At 41.1% G+C, this 19,303-nt stretch overlaps 1 protein-coding gene across 3 annotated transcripts in view; it reads right to left on the bottom strand.

The window, feature by feature from the left end:
• The window catches only part of PRDM5 (PR/SET domain 5), a 160,651-nt gene that overhangs the window by 35,362 nt on the left and 105,986 nt on the right, over positions 1-19,303 (bottom strand). For all 3 annotated transcript variants that reach the window (XM_019534032.1, XM_019534033.1, XM_019534034.1), the window contains exon 13: positions 15,659-15,752. In XM_019534032.1, the coding sequence (XP_019389577.1) occupies positions 15,659-15,752 (94 nt within the window). The remainder of the gene's footprint in view (positions 1-15,658; positions 15,753-19,303) is intronic.

Raw genomic sequence — 19,303 nt, 5'->3', positions numbered from 1 at the left:
CTCACAAACAGGGAAAAATTGGTGGGGAATGTAGAAGTGGATGGCAATTTGGACAGCAGCAACCATGAGATTATTGAGTTCAGGATACCGAGGAAAGGAGGGAAGGAAAGCAGCAGAGTAAGGACCACGGACTTCAGAAAAGCAGACTTTGCTTCACTCAGGGAACTGATGGGTAGGATACCCTGGGAGATTAGTCTCAGGAGGAAGGGAGTCCAAAAGTGCTGGCTGTATTTTAAAGAAACCTTACTGAGGGTGCAGGAATGAACCATCCTTATGCGCAGGAAGACAAGCAAGTATGGTAGAAGACCAGGTTGGCTTAGCAGGGAACTCTCCAGTGACTAACATACAAAAAAGAAGATTACAAGTGGAAACGTGGATAAACAACTAGGGAGAAGTATAAGAGTACTGCTCTGGCATGCAGGATGAAATCAGGAAGCCCAAAGAACAACTGGAGGTACAGCTGGTAAAGGACATGGGTAACAAGAAGGGTTTCTACAAGTATATCAACAACAAAAGGAGGATCAGGGGAAGTGTGGGTCCCTTACTGAACGGCAGAGGCAACCTAGTGACTGAGGATGCAGAAAAGGCTGAAGTGCTCAATGCCTTTTTCACCACAGTGGTGAAAGAACAAGTTAGGGATGCTTTAGAAAAGCTGGATGTCCACAAGTCTGTGGGGCTGGATACAATGCTTCTGTGGGTGCTTAGAGAGTTGGCTGATGTGACTGCCAAGTCACTGGCCATTATCTTTGAACACTCATGGCAATCCGGAGAGGTTGAAGATCACTGGAAAAGGGCAAGTATAGCGCCCTTCAAGAAAGAGGATAAGAATCCAGAAGACTACCAATCTGTCAGCCTCATCGTGATCCCTGGAAAAATCATGGAGCAGATCCTCAAGGAATTCATTTCTAAACACTTAGAGGAGAAGGTGGTGGTTAAGAACAGTCAGCATGGATTCACCAAGGGCAAGTCATGCCTGACCAACTTGACTGCCTTCTATGACAAGATGATGGGCTCTGTGGATGTGGGGAGAACAGTGGATGTGATATAGCTTGACTTTAGCAAGGCTTTTGGTATGGTCTCCCACAATGTTCTCACAGACAAGCTAAGGAAGTCCAGGTTAGATGAATGGCTGGTAAGGTGGATAGAAAGCTGGCTGAATCTTAAGGCTCAAAGGGCAATAATTGATGGATCAGTGTCTAGTTGGCAGCAATATCAAGTGGAGTGCCCCAGGGGTCAGTCCTGAGGCCACTTTTATTTAGTATCTTCATCAATAACCTGAAAGATAGGATAGAGTGCACCTTCAGCAAGTTTGCAGATGACACCAAAATAGAGGGAGTAGTAGATACCCTTGAGGGTGGATCTAGGATTCAGAGAGACCTAGACAAATTGGAAGATCGGACCAAAAGAAATCTCATGAAGTTCAATAAGGACAAGTGGAAAGTCCTGCACTTAGGAAAGAACAATCCCATGCACTGGTACAGTTTGGGAGCTGACTGACTAAGCAGCAGCTCTGCAGAAAAGGATATGGAGGTTACGGTGGACAATAAGCTGAATATGAACCAATAGCCCAGAAGACTAACAGCATACTGGTCTGCATTAATAGTGCTGACAGCTGATTGAAGAGTGATTATTACCCTCTACTCAGCACTGGTGAGACCACACCTAGAGTACTGTGTCCAGTTTGGACCTCCCACTCTAGTGGAGGGCAACAAAAATATTTAGGGGGCTAGGGCACATGACTTCTGAGGAGAGGTTGAGAGAACTGGATTTATTTACTATGGAGAAGAGGAGACTGAGGGGAGATATAATAACAGCCTTCAACTACCTGAAGTGTGTTTCTAAAGAGGATGGAGCTAGACTGTTCTCGGTGGTGGCAGATGATAGGACAAACAGCAATGATTTCACGTGGCTTCAAGGGGGAAGTTTAGGTTAGATAGTAGGAAAAACCCTCTCAACAGGAAGACAGTAAAGCACTGGAACAGGCTAGATAGAGAGGTTGTAGTATCTCCATCCTTAGAGGTTTTTAAGATCCAGGTAGGCAAAGCTTTGGCTGGAATGATATAGTTGGGGATGGTCCAGGTTTGAGCAGGGGGTTGGACTAGATGCCCTTCTGAGGTCCCTTCCAACCCTAATTTTCTGTGATCCTCTGATTCTAAGCCCCTGTTCAAGACAGCATCGTCTCTGACTAAACCATCCCAGCCAAGTGTCTATCCAACCTGCTCTTGAAAATGTCCATGGATGGAGATTCCACAGTTTCTCTAGGTAGCCTGTCCCAATGCCTGACTAATCACAAAATTCTTCCTAATTGCCAATCTAAATTTCCTCTGCTGTTGCTTGAGACCATTGTTCCTTGCCCTAACAGCTGCAGCATCTACATGCTCACCCCAAATGGTGTCATCCACAGATTTTAAGTGTGCACTCAGCCCCATCAATCCAAATCATTAATGAAGATATTAAACAACACCCAACTTAGGACAGACCCCTAGGGAACCCCACTTGATTCTGCCTCCCAACTAGAGCCATTGATGACTACTCATTCAGCAGGATGATCCAGTCCAATCAGTTATGTATCTACCTTACAGTACTTTCATCTAGTCTGTACTTCCTTAGCTTAAACCTCAGATTCTACCACATTCATTTGCATTACCCAATACATTATACAATGAGCAATTCAACTGATTTTAATAGAAGCCCTTGTAGAGTAACAAGCTATACAGTACAAGTCAGTTAGCAGAATATGGTCCAAACTTCAGATACATTTTGAAAGCATAACAGTAAGGAAACAACAATACTCACTCCTTATTACAAAGTTGCACAAGAGTTTAGTAGCTATGTTCAAATGTCTTCTTTGGTAATACAGCAAGCATGTATGTTGATATTGCCAAGATTTATTGCCTGTTTTTTGGGCTGGCTGTTAAAAGGTTAAATGAAAAAACTGGGGGCAAAAATGTGTCTTAAAATCATTAGAATAACAGATTGTCAGAAGTTGAGCTCTATGACAGTCGCATATATAAGGCTAAAAAAAAAAAACCCAACATTTTATGAAAAGGTATTACAGTAATATAAAGTCCTATTCTGTTAAGCACCATATACACTCATTATGTGAGAGCATGTTTCCAATCTGAAAAGCCTGCAATCTAAATAGATAAGAGAAAAAGATCAAAGGACACAGACAGATACAGGGCTGAGGTTCACAAATGTGACTTCCATTTGATAAACCACTATTATGGGAGGCAGTCTCATGGAGATCTTAAAAATAATCTTTTACACTGGTTCTCAACCTATTTAGACTCAATATACCCCTTAGAAAATGCTAGCTCTTAGCTTTCACTCATTTTTTGACTATAGAAAAATTAAAGAGAAATTCTTGGTTGCAAATAACTCAGAAACACCATAAGCAGGTCAGAATGTTCTTGACTTTATGGATTTCTATTTGAAATCAGGTTTATCTTGTGAATCATATATAGATGTTTGCACACCTAACAGTGCTAACATTATGAGGCATCTTTAAAAGGATCTCTCAGTGCCTAGCTGAAGTATCTTCTCTACTGAATCATTAATAACTTGGTCTCTCACTGATTCCCAGTTACATTCACTAAAGCTTAAATATGTTTTATCTAGCTTATGTCCTCCCTTTTGAGGGTTTTAAGTTGTTGGGTTTTTTTATGAATGTGACCACCAACTTCCCAAATTATCATTGAGGGAAAGACCCTGGAGGTAGTCAAGGATTTCGCTTATATCAACAGCCACCTCTCTGAGAGAGCGAACATTGATGAGGAGTTCCAGCACAGGATCTGGTGTCTATGTGCCTCCTTTGGGAAAGTGCTTTGGCATGTTTTTATTCATCGTGACCTCTGGAAAGACACTAAAATCCAGGGCTCCGATGCAGTCATCATCCCCACTCTCCTCTACCCATGTGAAACATGAGTGACCTACTATCATCTCAAAAGCCTAGAGAGGTATCAGCAGCGATGTCTCCAGAAAATCCTCCACATCAAATTACAAAAATCACTGCACAAACACCAGCATGCTTGCTAAAGCCAGTGTTACCAGCACTGAGTCGATACTCAAGTACCAGCTTCACCGGACCAGATGTTGAATTCAGATGTCTAACTCTCGACTCCCAAAACAAGTGCTCTTCTCTCAGCTTAGTAATGGCCTGAAATTTTGCAGTGGTCAGAGGAAATACTACAAGGACACACTGAAGGCACATTCAAGAAAATGGATGCTAGTGTCAAGACTTGTGAGAAACTGGTTACTGACTGACTCCAATTGTGTTGCAACCTCAGCCAAGCAGCTGCCCATTTTAAGGTAAACTATCTCAACCTTGAAGAAGAGAAGAGAGAGTAGAGGAAGGAAAGGAAGAGAAATCCTGGCCTACAGCCTATCCTCCTTCTGGTGGATAGGCTGTAGGGAGGTGGAAAGACCTGCAATTTCTATGGACTGGTCTGTGGCTCAAGGATTGGACTCTTGAGTCACTTAATGACCCATCAATAAGGCATAGTAGAGATCATCTGGGAATTACGGGATTGACAATGAATTTCTTATATTAATTGGAAGTTAGGTTAGAGCCAAACTTACGAAAGTCTATCTTGAATGCTGATTCTGCCCAATTCAATGCCCACTAAAGTCATATGCAAGATTTTCATCCATGTCATTGAGTCAATTGGATCAGGCCCCAGATATGTAATTTAAAAGCAATTTATTTTATTTTATTTTTCAAATGAAGTAGGGACCAACTCCTGCCTTTTGCTAAGGATATTCAGACATTACCATATGGCATGTAGTATCTCATTATGTCAAATTGTGACCAACAACTGAACTTGTATGATAATGATTACAAAAGGTTTCCATTGTCATTTCAAGTATATTATATTAAGAGCTGGTTTTCTAAAGAACTTTTTAAAATTGCAACTCTGAAATGCCCTCTTTTAAAACACCTAACTTGGAAGCTAAGGACAAGGGGAAACAATCTACTGTTACCACACCACTCTGGCAGAATGGAGACATCTCTCTTGGGGAGGAATGCTAAGGCAAGAGGGCCATCTGGGTTCCACATGCGGCACCCCTCCCAGATGATCAATAGGGTAGTTCAGAAAGGGAGTTATAAGAGTTCTTCTTAGTCAGAGGTAATCTGGGGTGATGACAGCATTCTGCAACAAGTAGGGATGGGCAAAAGGTTAAAGGGAGGAACAAAATTATAATCTGTGACATATGCTTAGAACTTAATCTCTTCAGACAGATTGCCTGACAACTTTGCACATTTGTCCTGTACTGTTACTGTTCAATACCTGGAGCTCCCACTGAAATACATGGGGATTGTGTCTCCACAGCTGCATACATAACTAGAACTTCCATTTAAGTGCCATTTTATAAATACAGAGGGAAGCACTTCTCACATATTATGAACAGATTCTGCTCCTACTGAAATCAATGACAGAGTGCCATTAACCTGCATAAAGACAATGTGAATCAAAAATTGCCAGACAGCAAAATTCTGTAGAGATTAAATAGTTAAGCACTGGTTTCTCTAGCATTTCTTCAACTGTGGTTTACTGTAAGATGTTATTGGGTTAATTATTCACAGCCAACGCTCAGTATAAAAAAGCATGTTGAATCAAAGGAGACAAAAATCTCATTATTGTTGGAAACAAGAAACTAATTTAATGTTTTCCTTGCGTGAAGTGGCACTTGCATGATTTGAAGACAAAGTTTTCAGAAGCATCTTTGCCACTTCAGCCCTTTTGAAAATATTACCTAGGGAAACAAGAAAAGCCAAACTAAGTCAATCCAAACAGCCAAGTATTGCAGGAGTGAACCACTACTTCTGTTTACAAGCCCCACTAATAGTAGTAGCAGATACAAAGTCAGGTAGCAAGAGCACTTTCCAATCATTCCCCAAATATTTCCCAAATGTCTTGCCTGTGTGCTTTCTTATCAATTGTTTAAGGTTGTCATTAGACACGTCCATTTTGAAAAGGGTAAAAGAACACATTCAGGAACAGCTTTCCACACCAAGAACTGAGCATATTCACACCTGTAGAAGTTTTCCAATATTTCTGGTTCCCAAGAAAGACCAGAGCTGGAAAAAACAATATTACACCACTCTTTCCCCAAAACTCAGCTAGATAAGTAAAGAGTTAAATTCCTTCACTGAGCTGAGGGAAGAGAACCTGCAATGATTGCAATGATTGGTTCCAGTGAGGCAGAAGGTGAGGCAGAGGCAGACTAACTGAATCAAGAGATGCTTAAGTTTCTGATGATGTGAGCTGTGGCTCACAAAAGCATACGCCTGTGATCCAGTCAGCCTATAAGGTGTACCTCTACCTTGTCTTCTGCCTGACTTGAGACTATGATGGCTAACTACCTCCCTCTTACCTGTGAGAACGGGGGAAAGGGTCACATCAAGCAGTGTTTCTTGTGGTGATGGTTTCTTGGAAAGAAGATATGCTTTCTTTATTCTAACCAGGGCTTAGACCAGGAAGCTCTGAATACAAGACACTATATATTATCATGTGCTTTTTTTGCTCCTCTGATTATTAACACTGGGTGCATCTACATGTGCCATTAGTACACATGAATTAGCTCTGGAGTTTACTGTTCCTGGGTGCCATGTCTGCACATAAGCCTGGGAGAGCTAGCACATTAAGCTGGGTCAGAGCAGCCCCAGCTGGCAGGGGGTTAGCCTGCCAGTCTGGGCCTGCTCCAACCTGGGTCGAGGCTGCTTTGGTATGGGGCTAGCTGGCAGGTAGCCCATACAGTGAAGCACCTTCATGCTCCAGCCAGCCAGAGGAGCATCTACATGCGTGCCATTGTGGAGTTTTTTATTCCGCAGTAATTTACTTCAGCCTAATATGGGTACACATGATGTTTACTGTGCAGCTAATTAGTCAGCTGCACAGTAAGTGTCTTGTGTAGACGTGCCTAGTGGGATCCTTCATGTTTGTCAATGTTTCCAGGCAAGATGCAACAATTACATATTTTCCTGCCACTAGGGAAAAGTAGAACAGCTTTAGTTTGTTTCCTACCCAGAATTAAATCTATTTAAGAGAAAAATCCTTGGAAATAATTCATTCCAAAAGAGCAAAGGAATGCAATTACTTTCACCAAACCTTTCTATATCTTTTACTTTTAAGTAATTAGCTACCCATTTCTTTTAGACTTCAGGCATAAGTGATATTTTTGCAATTGATGTTAATTTTGTAGAAACAAGATTAGCTGTATTATATTAAGAGGGTTCCTTTTAGTTTAAATTCAGTTAAAAAATATAGATCATTTTAAGAAGTTACATTTAAAAAACTAAATTTAAGAATCTTGTTTTTAACTGTAAACATATAAGCCTCTAAAATAAATTATTGTCTGGTTGGGGTCATTACAATTTCTGTGATATGTTACGGGTTTGGTTTGTTGTTAAAAGAATTAAAGGCTACTAAGAACTAAATTTATGACAGCTTATTAAAAAGTTATCCGAGTTACTGCAATAAACCAAGTAGCAAAATGATTTAACAGATACAGAATTTTACCAGTCTTATAAATGAATTAATAATGTTGGTCACCAGAAACCACAAAGTATGTTATTTTAAAGAACAGTTTGATACTTTTCTAGTTAAATGAAGTGATTTTCTATCCCCATGAAAGAAGTATTAAAATCTATGACCTCAGTGAACTGAGCACTGGTACTCTTTCTATGTACATTAATCAATCAATTAGGTGGTATAACTCATTTGATCTAAAGATGTCAGTTGCATTCAAGAAAACTATCCTTTATAAGAATGTATCTTTTTCATCCACTAGTAGCAGACAACAAGAAACTGACAGCCACATGAGACTTTGCAGGTACTTTTAAAGATTTAGCTGTGCCGTGGAGAGAAATAGGACAATGATGAATAAACTGAAAGGTTTAGGAATGCAGAGACTATAGCTTTGGGTCTTATGCTTTTCTTTCTTTCTCTCTCTCAAAAGATAAGAGAGAGGGATCATCTATTGGTTACTGAATAGAATGAACCTATTTGCACATTATTCCTGGATTAGGTATTGATCACTAAATGTTTGCACATACTATGACTATAATAGAAGAATATTGAAAAGACTTCCCTTTTATTTTTTGATTAACTTAAATGTAAAGAATAGTTGGAAATTAAATTTGCAGAGAAAACCTTGAAGTAGTTTAGGATCTTATAAGTTTTCTTACATGTAATATACTGTAAAGCACCTGTATATCTATCTGTATGCACGTGTGCACACACACACACACACACATATATATCGACTTTATAATGTAAATACTATTTATTTCTGCATGTATTAACTCTTTTTTTAATTGGCATTCCATCCAGGTACTTTTGTGTCTGTATATGTCATGTTAACTGTTATTAAACTGCCAAGTCAAATTTGCTTTTAATTATCATCATACAAAGTTATCAAGTAGTTTTTGTGTAATTAAAAATAAAATATAAGTTTTTAAACCCAGCCAGATTCTTGTAAAGGGAAAAATATAATCTTCAAATATGATTGTACAAAGCATATTTGAAAACATCAAAAACACAGACTAATGCAATGATTCAATGTTTAGACAAATCAACCTTAATATATCTACAATTAAAATGTAGAAATTAAGGTTTTTATAGCTTTTATTTTAATAAAACTCATACATAGACACCAAATTTGATCCCAATAGAATCTTAATTTTTTTTTCAAGAAAGAAAGCTAGCTTTTAAAAAAAATCAGCACACTTAATACATAGGAAGCTTACACCATGTGCTAGGGCTCAATAAAAAAGGATATAAAATGAAGGGAAAAAATCATAAATGTTTCAACAATATTTTAGGCTTTTACTGATCTGTACTGAGTCTTTGACTCAAGGAATTAAAGCTACCCCTCTATACTTAACCCATTGTCATCTACAAGATAGTTTTCAGAAGATCACTACATGTACTTCACCAGCTTCCAAATATAGTATACTAAAGTGGGAATAATTTTACACTCGCAGGATCTTTTTTCCTATGTATTGGAAAACAGTAGCTATAAATTAAACTGCCCATATCAAACTGGTACAATGCAACTCCCTGTACTGTAACTCAAAGATAGATGGGAATTATATGACCATAATCAATTAGATCAAGCACACAATTTTTTAAAAAGTGTAAGAGAGCCATGATTATATTTAAATATCTGCGTGTAAAGCAAGAGCTAAAAAAGAAGAAACAACAGCCGGTAACTGTTAGCACTGGAAGTTGGTTGAAACTTCAGGCAAGTAATTAACCTTCTGGCCTTTAGCTTTAAAATCCCAAAAAGCAGTTCATAGAATTTCTTTCACAATTTATGAACAACCAATGGAATTTATGTCACAGTCAGAGGATTCCTTTGCTGAATTAACCCCAGCTCCTTCTGACCCTCAGAAGCCATAAACCAACAGGATATAGCAGGGGGAGAATGTGCTATAGTGTTTCAGCTGACCTACAGAGTGCTGTCTCTGTCATTGCAAAGCTGGAAACCCAGATGATGAATTACAGAGCAATATGCCAAGCTCAGATGCAAACATCCAGCGTTCTTACATACATGCACACGCAGGCATTGTCACTCACCCCAAACCAGTGCAGTTTCTGCTAGGCCTCATTTACAGAGCCTTATTCTAAAAATTACTAATTGAGGAAGTGTGCACATATTCAAGAATAAGCACCATGTATTAAACAACAGCTAAAAAGAGTTACCATTACATTTTCTTGTATGGATTACTATGTACAAGAGAGACTTCTCCAAAGCAATATCTTTCAAGCTATGGATCATTTGCACTCTAATCAGTAGAGCTGGTCTAAAAGTAGAACAGTTCTCTCTCAGGAAAATCTGATATTTCTACATTTGTTTCCACCCCAAAATGGGTAGACAAGTTGAAATGCTGAAAATCATTGCAGAATTTCAAAATTCAGAAATAATTCAATTTGATGTCAAAACAAGAAGCTTCACCATTTTGAACTGAAAGGTAATATTTTAGACTTTCAAAATGAAGTGTTTCTAAAGGTTAACATGAAATCTTTTCAGTTGATATTAACTGAAAATTAAATTAAAATGTAAAATTATTGTGATGAACTGAGCCCAGGCTCATACAAATCTACCCTGCCTTCTACATTAATTTAAAATGACATTTTCAGTTAAAACCATTTCATTTCATCCTGAAATGAAACATTTTGGTTTATCAATTTACACTGGGCTCTTTACATGTCTAGATCATTTGCTCCCCACCACACCTTGCAGCTGTCATTGTTGAAGGGATGGACACTGAGGACAGGAGTGAGAGAGACCACGTGGAAGACAAGAAGAGAGAGGTTGGGCAGAAGGGGCTTGACAAGAGCATAAGAAATGGAGTCATGACCAGAAAAAAGAGAAAAGAACAACTACACCATCTTCCCTGCTCTGACTTGAGTGTATTTTGTGTTTCTGCCTACTATTTATTTAAATAAAAGGGAAAGCAATCTCAGCAGAATTTTGTGTTATAGAAGTTATGAGTATTAACTTTCAAAAACAATTCATTTAGCAAAGACTAAAAGCTTAAAATGCAAATTAAATTAATCTCTTCAGTTGGTCTCATTATCCTGCACCAGATACATTTGGAATGGTACATCAAACAAATAAAGAAATTGATCTTAACAGGTAGCTTTGATAGACATAAGTGATTAAGACTTTTGTCAAACAGTAAAAAGCCAAATGATTAAACATATACATTTTGTCATCTTCCTCCAAGCCAAATCTGTTTATACAAAAGTTAAGAGAATGTCATAGGAATTTGATTTGTTAGCTGCAGCTTCATGTGTCAAACTCACATCTATCTCCATTTATGCTGGAAGCAAAGCATTCCAAAACAACTTTTTCCAGCTACCTGGCAGCTCCTTAAAATGAACTCCCCATCTGTGGTAAATGGAATCTACCAGTATGACCAACATGCTTATATAAGTGCTGTGTAAATGTATAGCAAGCTGGATAAATAAATGATCTGGATTTGGGTGTCAGAAGTGGACTGGCTAAGTTCTCAGATGACACCAAATTATGGTGAAGTGTGGTCACACTACAGAATAGGCTGGGAATTCAGGATGACCTGGACAGGCTCACAAGTGGGCAGATCAAAACCTGATGACATCCAACACAGGGAAATTCAAGGTGCTTCACCTTGGGAGACAATACCCACATCATACTTATAGGCTTACTAGGCACCATGACCAAAAGAGACGTGGGAGTCATGACTGACCACAAAATGAACATGAGCTACCAATGAGATCCTGCAGTTGGCAAAGCAAATAAAACTGGCTTGCATCTACTGATGTATTTCATGCAAAATCCAAGAAGTCATCCTCCCACTTTACTTAACATTGGTAAGGCAACAGCTGTAGTAGTGCATCCAATTCTGGGTTCCGCACTTTAGAAAGGATGTGGAGAAGCTTTCAAGAGTCCAAAGGAGAGCCACACACATGTTAGAGGTCAAGAGAACAGGCCTTATGAGAGGCTGAGAGACTGAGAGGCATGGGACTCTTCAGCCTGGAAAAACAAAGGTTCAGGGGTGACTTGGTGGCAGCCTATAAGTATATAAGGGGTGTGCATCAGGAACTGGGAAAACATCTGTTCACCAAGGCGTGCCAAGGGAAGACAAGGTCTAGTGGTCCCAAACTGCTGGAAGACGGTTTTAGACAGGACATAAGAAAAAATTTCTTTACTGTCTGGGTCTCCAGAGTCTGGAATAGACTCCCCACCAGAAATGGTGCAAGCACCTACTCTGAATACCTTTAAGGAACACTTGGATCCTTATCTTGTTGGGGTGATCTGATCCCAGCTGACTTCCTGCCCCTTGGGCAAGGGGCTGGACCCGATGATCTTGCAAGGTCCCTTCCAGCCCTAATGTCTATGAAATCTATGAAATAACAGTTTGTTTTTAAATAAACCATCCAACATATGAACACACTTGGACATAAAGACATCATAATAAAGACAAATGTTGCAAGAGAAACTCTGACTTGAGATGAGCTTATCAGAGGTGTAACTGGCCAGTACCATGCCCTTGTAAGTCCCCTGTACCTCTTTCCCTATATACTTTGCCCCTTCCCTGCAATGGCTGAAGCTCTGGCAGGTAGCGGGGACAGCAGTGGTGATGACAACGTGCAGTGCTGGCAGCTACTGGAGCTTTTCTGCTCCTAGAGGGAGCCATCACCTCTTTTTGTTCCTTTTTTTTTGCCACTGACATGTGTCATGCAGTAAAAAAAAAGTCAATTTTTGGCAGCAAAAAGATGACATCCTCTCAGCAACAGAGGTTATATTTCCCAGGATGTTCCTCCCTCCCTCTCTCTCCTGTGTTGCTGCTGCTGCACTACTTTCCCCTGATGTTGGCCAGAGCTGCTGCAACAAGGTTTATAGTGCTGGGAAGGCGAGAACAGGAGGTTGAGGTGGCCCCTCACCTCCCTTCTGTTTCTTTTTTCTGCCTTTATGCAGTGCCCAGCACCCGTGCCTGATGTGCCAACCCACCCTTGTTCTACTGGAGTTTATCAAGCAAGTGACTGGATCTGAACTGGATATTGGTTAAAGTTAGAACCTGAGGTCAAGGGTTGGATATCTAGGCTTGAATTTTATACTGATGAGATGTTGTATACCTTGTGTGAAATGTCAGTTGCATCAAAACTAGAACCTGGTTTCAGATCTAACTCAGGTACTATAACCATAGGTAGGGACAAGTTCAGACCCAATGGGTTCAAACCAACTACCTTTTCTCTGAAATTTGAAAGGGTGCATATATCAGAGCTCCTTGCTTAAGTGTTTTGCAGATTTTGATCTTTAAATATGGTTTCAATTTAACCTTTTGCCAACTCTCAAATCAAACTGTTTCTGAAGGCTTGAATATTTCCAAGTCCCTCTCCCAGGACCCAAAACCTATTTCCATCACAAAGTCTGTAGAACAGGGAACTTCTTCCTCTAGTGGAAAAGTAGACGTGTTATCAGACAATCCCTTTCTCCTGACTGTGAAAAAAGAATTTCCAGGGGTCAAAATAGTGACTCATGTCCATTCACTTAATGCAACAGATAGGAGCCAAGAGGATCCTTCCACTTGGACCTAATATACAGCATTAGGTAGATTCTGAAATGCGTCTGCCATTTGGCCAGTAAGAATTATCACGTCAAAGATATGATCAAAATAATAAAATGACCACTTTACTGGCAGGGCAGTCAAAATTTTCATTTTGGTATCAATTTCTACCCAATTGGTAATTCATCAATCCCATTTTTTGATAGCATACAATTCTTAACCAATGGAGCCATGACAATGGCTCAGATGGCTAAAAACCAAATCATGCTTGCTTTAAGTTACTGAGTTAGTGACTATAAATTGTCATAGCTTCATTGAAGTCTCATAGTATGGAACAAGAAAGGCCAGCAGGAAATGACTAAATTATACTGGCACCAAGACCCAGATGGATAGTTAGAAAAATGTTTTCATAGACAAATGGATAGTCTTACATAATTACATATAAATCACATATGTTCTTAAATTTGAAGAATGGTAGTGAATACTGCCTACTTACCTCTGCACACATACTCCAAACCCAGAAATACAGTGGTGAAAATAATTTGGTTGTATGCCTGAAAGCTGCTTTAGCAAAATACTTAACATAAGCAATGCCATTTTGTATCTTGATAGAATTAACTGAATGCAAAAGCAAATAAGTCATAGTGGGTACATATTCATTTGATCTGAGATCAGTTTACTTGAAAGTAAACACTCCTGGTCGGGCAATTACACACTACACATACATTCCAAGCAGCAGATTGCTTCCGCTTCCTGTGGCCCTGCAGTGGGCCCCTGGCACCAGCACCACCAGGGAGAGCTCGAGGCTCTCTCTGAGTATTAGCCCAGGGGCTGGCAGGGAGCAGGGGGCCAAGAGACAGCCATCTCCTGGCCAGGGTTGGGACATTGCTTCTCCCCATCCCAGAAGCAGGGAACTAGCTCCCTGACTGGAGCAGGGGACTTGGAAAGAGTTGCAGCAGAGGGGAAGGTCCAAGCCTCCTGCCCCATCCACCAGTGAGACAGCTAGCCACAAGGTCCTGGCTGGGTGGGGATTCCCTGTCCAGCTGGGGGCTTACTACTAGCTGCCTGACCAGCAGACGAGGCAGTGGGTTGGGACCTGCCCCAACCCTAGAGCTCTTTCTGAGCCCCATGCCTTGACTGCCCAACCAGGATAGTTCCCAGCTCCTTCTCTGTAATTGCAGGGTAGGGGCTGGAGAGTCCATTCCCTTCCTAGCTCCATGAGCATGGAGCTGGGTGGGGAATAGGCTGGGGAGCTTGCTCTGCTCCCAGCTCCATGATCATGGACCTGGGCAGGGAACAGGATCCCCAACCTCCACCAGCAGGAAGCTCCCAGTGCCAGCTCCACAATCACAGGGCCGGCACTGGAACATCCTTATTTCCCAGCACCAGCCTCACTGTTGTGGGGCTGATGCTGGGAGATCCTCATCTCCCAGCACTGGCCCTGCTGTTGCAGAACTGGCACTGGGAGATAAGGATCTTCCAACCTCCTGTTCCATGATCATTAGTGAAGCAGGGACTGGGAGATAAGGATCTCCCAGCATGCGCTCCCTGATTGTTATCTTAGAGCAGAGGGCTTGGAGCTCCCTGCTGTTGGGACAGTGGCGAAATATGTCTCCCTGCCCTGGTAGCAGGCAGCTGCCAGGGCACAGAGCAATCTCCTGCCCCCTGGTGGCTCACTGACCAGGAACAGATTTGCTCCTGGTCAGGCATCTACATGAGCACTACTGCACAGTAACTACTAGTGAGTAAATTTGCTACTTGCATTTGTAAGTAGCAAATTTACTCACAATTAGTGAGATTTGTACACATGCACACACACACATATTGCCAAGCACAACTGCTGCAAACTGAACAGCTAAAAGTCATTTGATTACATATAAAGAAAGCACATGAGCAGAAAAGGCTGACAGGGCAAATGGTAAAAAGAAATCGTAACTGCAGCTGTCAACACTAAGCCAGGAAACTTCATGGAACAACTAAGTTTACACAGGACCACTATATAACAACTGTAAAAGGACTTAAAGCTGGGGGAGATAACAATACACAAGACAAGCAGCAACAGGTACTTGAGCCCTGGTGGTGTGAGGAACGTCTGGCCAGCTGAACCTACTGTATCTACTGGAAGGCTTATATAAGAATATCTGTATTGATTGTTAGGACTTGTGTAAAAGTGAAGTGTTGCTTTTAAATCCTTGCTTAAAGACTGGTTTTGCTTATGTGTTCAATAAATCAAGATTTCAAACCAGAATAGTCTGACTGATCTTTTTCTTCTATTCACTTACTCTTAACTAAATTTAGCACACGTTGTGTCAACCTGTGGCCACTTTCAAGATCTTGATCTCAAGCGAGCTTGTGGGAAGCCACTAAGAGTCGACCCCAAATGATCTTCAATGTCCTGTTTCCAGATTTGGGGTGTGTGGCATCTGTGCAAGGGCAGACCATGTCAATAGCTGGCCCAGCTGGGCATGCCAAGCTGGGACGCAGTGCCAGCCTGTTGTAGATATAACCTAAACACCTCCCCTTGTAAAGTAAGATGTATTTGTAGAATATTTATATAGCTTGGAGAAGTTTTTCTTCAATTTCCACATAATACTATACCTGTATGACTCCGAATATGAACTCTCAGTGTTCCGTTGCTTGCAAACTTCTGACCACAGTAAGGGCAGATTTTCTCTTTTTCTCCAGTATGGGTCTATATAGGGTTGGGGATAAGGAAAAGACAAGGATGAAAGATTTAGAAAACCTTCTAAGGATTAGAGTCCATGGGAAATTGAATATATTGGACATCAAGCATTTTTCTTTACTTCTGTGCTCTAATATTTCCTCTCTTCCAGGTTTACATGTCCCCTTAACAGCCATTACATATTTAATTTGGTCACATCAGAGACAATCATTAATATTCTTTTAGTTCAGCAAACTTCTAATGTTTCCAAACTAATCTCATTATTAATTGTAAAATAAACCTACTTGTCAAACCCAATTACAGTTCACTGGCTTTATAATTCTTAAGGTACTCTGGCTTATAAAAGTTCAATTCATCTTTAATGTGCTCTTGCAAACCCAGGACAGAAAAAGTAATCACCTATTTTTCTGTATCAAAGAACATTTCCATGACAGCATTTTTCAGACTAGCAAACAGTGACCTGGATACCTCATGATAACATCAACCACAACTGTATTCCTTAAAAGCTTGTATTTAGGGCAAATCTAAATTTATTACTAAACAGAATTTGGCTAGCAGATAATTTTTCCTCCAACAAAACAGAATTCAAGTTGTTTGATATATCATTATGATGTAAGCAATATCTAGTTCTAACTAGTTTATAAAAACAAGATCTAGTTGTCATAATTTTAGAGGTGTCATGGCCAGCTCTGCTCCCTGGGTTCTAGTTCTGGCTCTAGTACCAGGGAGAGAAGATCAGCAGCGGTGGCATAAAGTGCAGGAGGCAGGAGTGGTAGTGGGAGGTTTGCTGCTATGGGACATGTTAGCTCTTTTTTTTTGCTTCCATGTATGTCAAGTGGCCATTTAAACACTGATTTTAAGCAGCAAAAGAAGAGAGAGAGAGGCAGGAAGTGACCTGCTTCTCCTGCACTACACACCACTCCTGTTCCGCCCTCCCTACTGCCAGACCTGATGCAGGGAAGGTAAATGGCAGAGGGGAGAATCTGTGAACTGGAGGGTGGTCTGCCCTGTTAGATTTATTCTGAAGTCCACCATTAGGCACCATCTGGAGCTCGTGCCCTGCTTTACCGTCCTTACTGTATAATATAGACAACTGTAATGGCCAGTTTTTCAATACCCAAGACTCTCATTGTCTTTAATGCATAAGGACTGTAAGACTGAGTTCTGTATATCTAATGCATAGGACAAGACATTTATTGGAATTTCTGAATATATATTTTACTCATATCATGTTTTATATGAACCTACCCAAGCATATTCCAGACTATGCCTATAATATCTGTCAGGTTTGGGAGACAAAGCCTGTTGCAAGGTAAGAATGTATTTAATAAAAGCCAATAATGTTCTTACAAACAGCTGGAAGCATACATTGAAATAAGGAACCATTATTTTTATATGTGGCTTCATTTTCAAGCCCAGTCCAGGATGTTGAAAACTGTTTAAGACTGTTTTTGAAGTATTCCTGGTTTTATCCAAACTAAAGCTGAAGATCTTGCAAAAAATATCCAACCACAAGACTTTCAGAAATTACAGAAGTCAGGATAACCACCCAACATTTATATGCTTGGCAGCAATATTTTTGCAGAGAGCCCATCGCTATTTATTAGGACTGGTTAAAGGGGAAAAAAAGCCACACAAATTGTATCCCAGATCTCAGACACTCAAATTTTTAAATTGCTCTCTGATCTGGTTTAAGAACAGCAAGTTCTTTCCAAAAATGGTTGCCACATTACAGCAAAAATATTCCATCACAATTTTAAAAAATAATTTAGCTGTTCTACTTTTTGTCATTCAAAACTTAAATTATATTAAATTAAGTATATCAGAAATCTGAGCTAAGAAATACAGATTCCCAAGCACATGCAAGATTGGCAAAACATTTATTTGGAAGGATAATTTTTTATTGTTTTGCATTTGTGTTTTCACAGAAGAGGTGGAGGCTCTCCTGGGAACTGGAATATGTGGACTTGAGTCCCCTCCTAGACTCCTTCCTACACAAATGAATGCCTCAACTACTAGGTTAGGAAGTCATGTTCCCTCTCGGTTCTTCTGTATACAGACTCACTGGCTCTCTGAGTCTTTCCTGCCCATTAAGCCAGCTTCAGCAGATGAGATGAGCAGGTACCTCTTCCCACAGCCTTCTGGTTAGGGTGCATTCCTCAGAAGTGGCAAAAGTGCCTTGAGTCACTTCAGACAGAGGAGAGCTTAGAAACTGGGTTTCTGACTTCCTGGCCAACAAAGAGACAACCACCACTACTGCCAGATTGCCCTTCACTACAAAGGAAGCCTAGGTACCTAACTTCTCAATTTCAATAACCAGGACAGGATGAGATGCTTGAAATTTACATGCTGCAATGCCTTATTGGAGCCATCCTAGAGATCAATTAGGATCTGGCCCTTAGTGAACATATAAGTGTTGATAAAGCTTCCCTTATTGAATGAAATGGTATGGATCCTCAAAGGAGGATCCAACAGTGGCCATGTACAGATGTTCCATTCATGCAGAAAGCAGGTAAAAGGCTGGAGCCCTCCCAGAGCCCCAGGAGAATGACCCCTCATCTATCCCACCAATCAGCAGATTGCCAGGACAGATGGGGGAACCATTCTCCTGGAACATAGAGTAAATGTTTTACTTTACTCTGTGGAAAAGTAAAGCATCAGCTGGTGACTGGCTGAAGAATGCAGACAGATAAAAGACCAAAACAAAAAGAATCTGCCCCAGAACACTGAAAGAACAATGGCAATCAACCTGCAAGGAAGAACACAGCCATAACACAGCAAAAACCCAAAGGACTGCGTGAATTGACAAAGCTATAAAAGATGGGGCGAGACATATCAATTTTGGGTCTTGTTCTGCATGTCATCCTGAAACATCAGTTCATCTGACAAGCTGGACTAGCAGGAGCCCAGCTCCTACACATGATCAACTTGGCTGGCCACTAGGTTGATCCAAGTACTGATAAGCAGGGACCTGGGTTTTCCGTTCCCCAGCGAAAAACAGAGGAAACCACGGATTTCTCCCTTTCATTATAGAAAATGCAGATTTATTCTTTTAGCAGAGAAACCCACAGATTACTTGCTTTTGTAAAAAGCTCTGCAGGCTGGCTGAGCCCCAGCCCACAAAACCTGTTTGCAAACAGGAAACCCAGCCCAGAGGGGAAGGGGGAGGGGAAGGGCAGGGCCTGAGGCTTTCCTTCAGCCATGGCTCTGCTCCGCTCAGCTCAGCCTCACTCTTTTCCTGGAGCCTGAGGTAAGTGGGGTTTGCAAGGGGCTGGGAGCCCCTCTGGCAGGGCTGGGGGATTGCAGTTCATGGTTGGAGGCACAGGCAGGGCTGATGGGGAGCCAGGAGCTAGCCCTGCCCCCATCCCAGCAGGCAGCAGTGGTGGGGGAGCCGGCTCCATGCTGCTTCTGCTGCAGCTACCCTGACAGCTGAGGGCCCCCTCTGTGGGCTGTGGGTGGAGAGCAAGAGGCATGAGTAGCATGGGGGGCTGTTGTGGGGGCAGTGAGGGGCACCAGCACTACTGAGGGAACTTTGGGGGAGTGAGAGGCACCAGCAGGGC

The sequence above is a fragment of the Crocodylus porosus genome, unplaced genomic scaffold (genome assembly GCF_001723895.1).
Source record: "Crocodylus porosus isolate Cpor-Errol unplaced genomic scaffold, CroPor_comp1, whole genome shotgun sequence".
Lineage (NCBI taxonomy): Eukaryota > Metazoa > Chordata > Crocodylia > Crocodylidae > Crocodylus > Crocodylus porosus.
The sequence above is the reverse complement of the archived record's forward strand: the minus strand, read 5'-3'. Positions and strand labels throughout refer to the sequence as shown.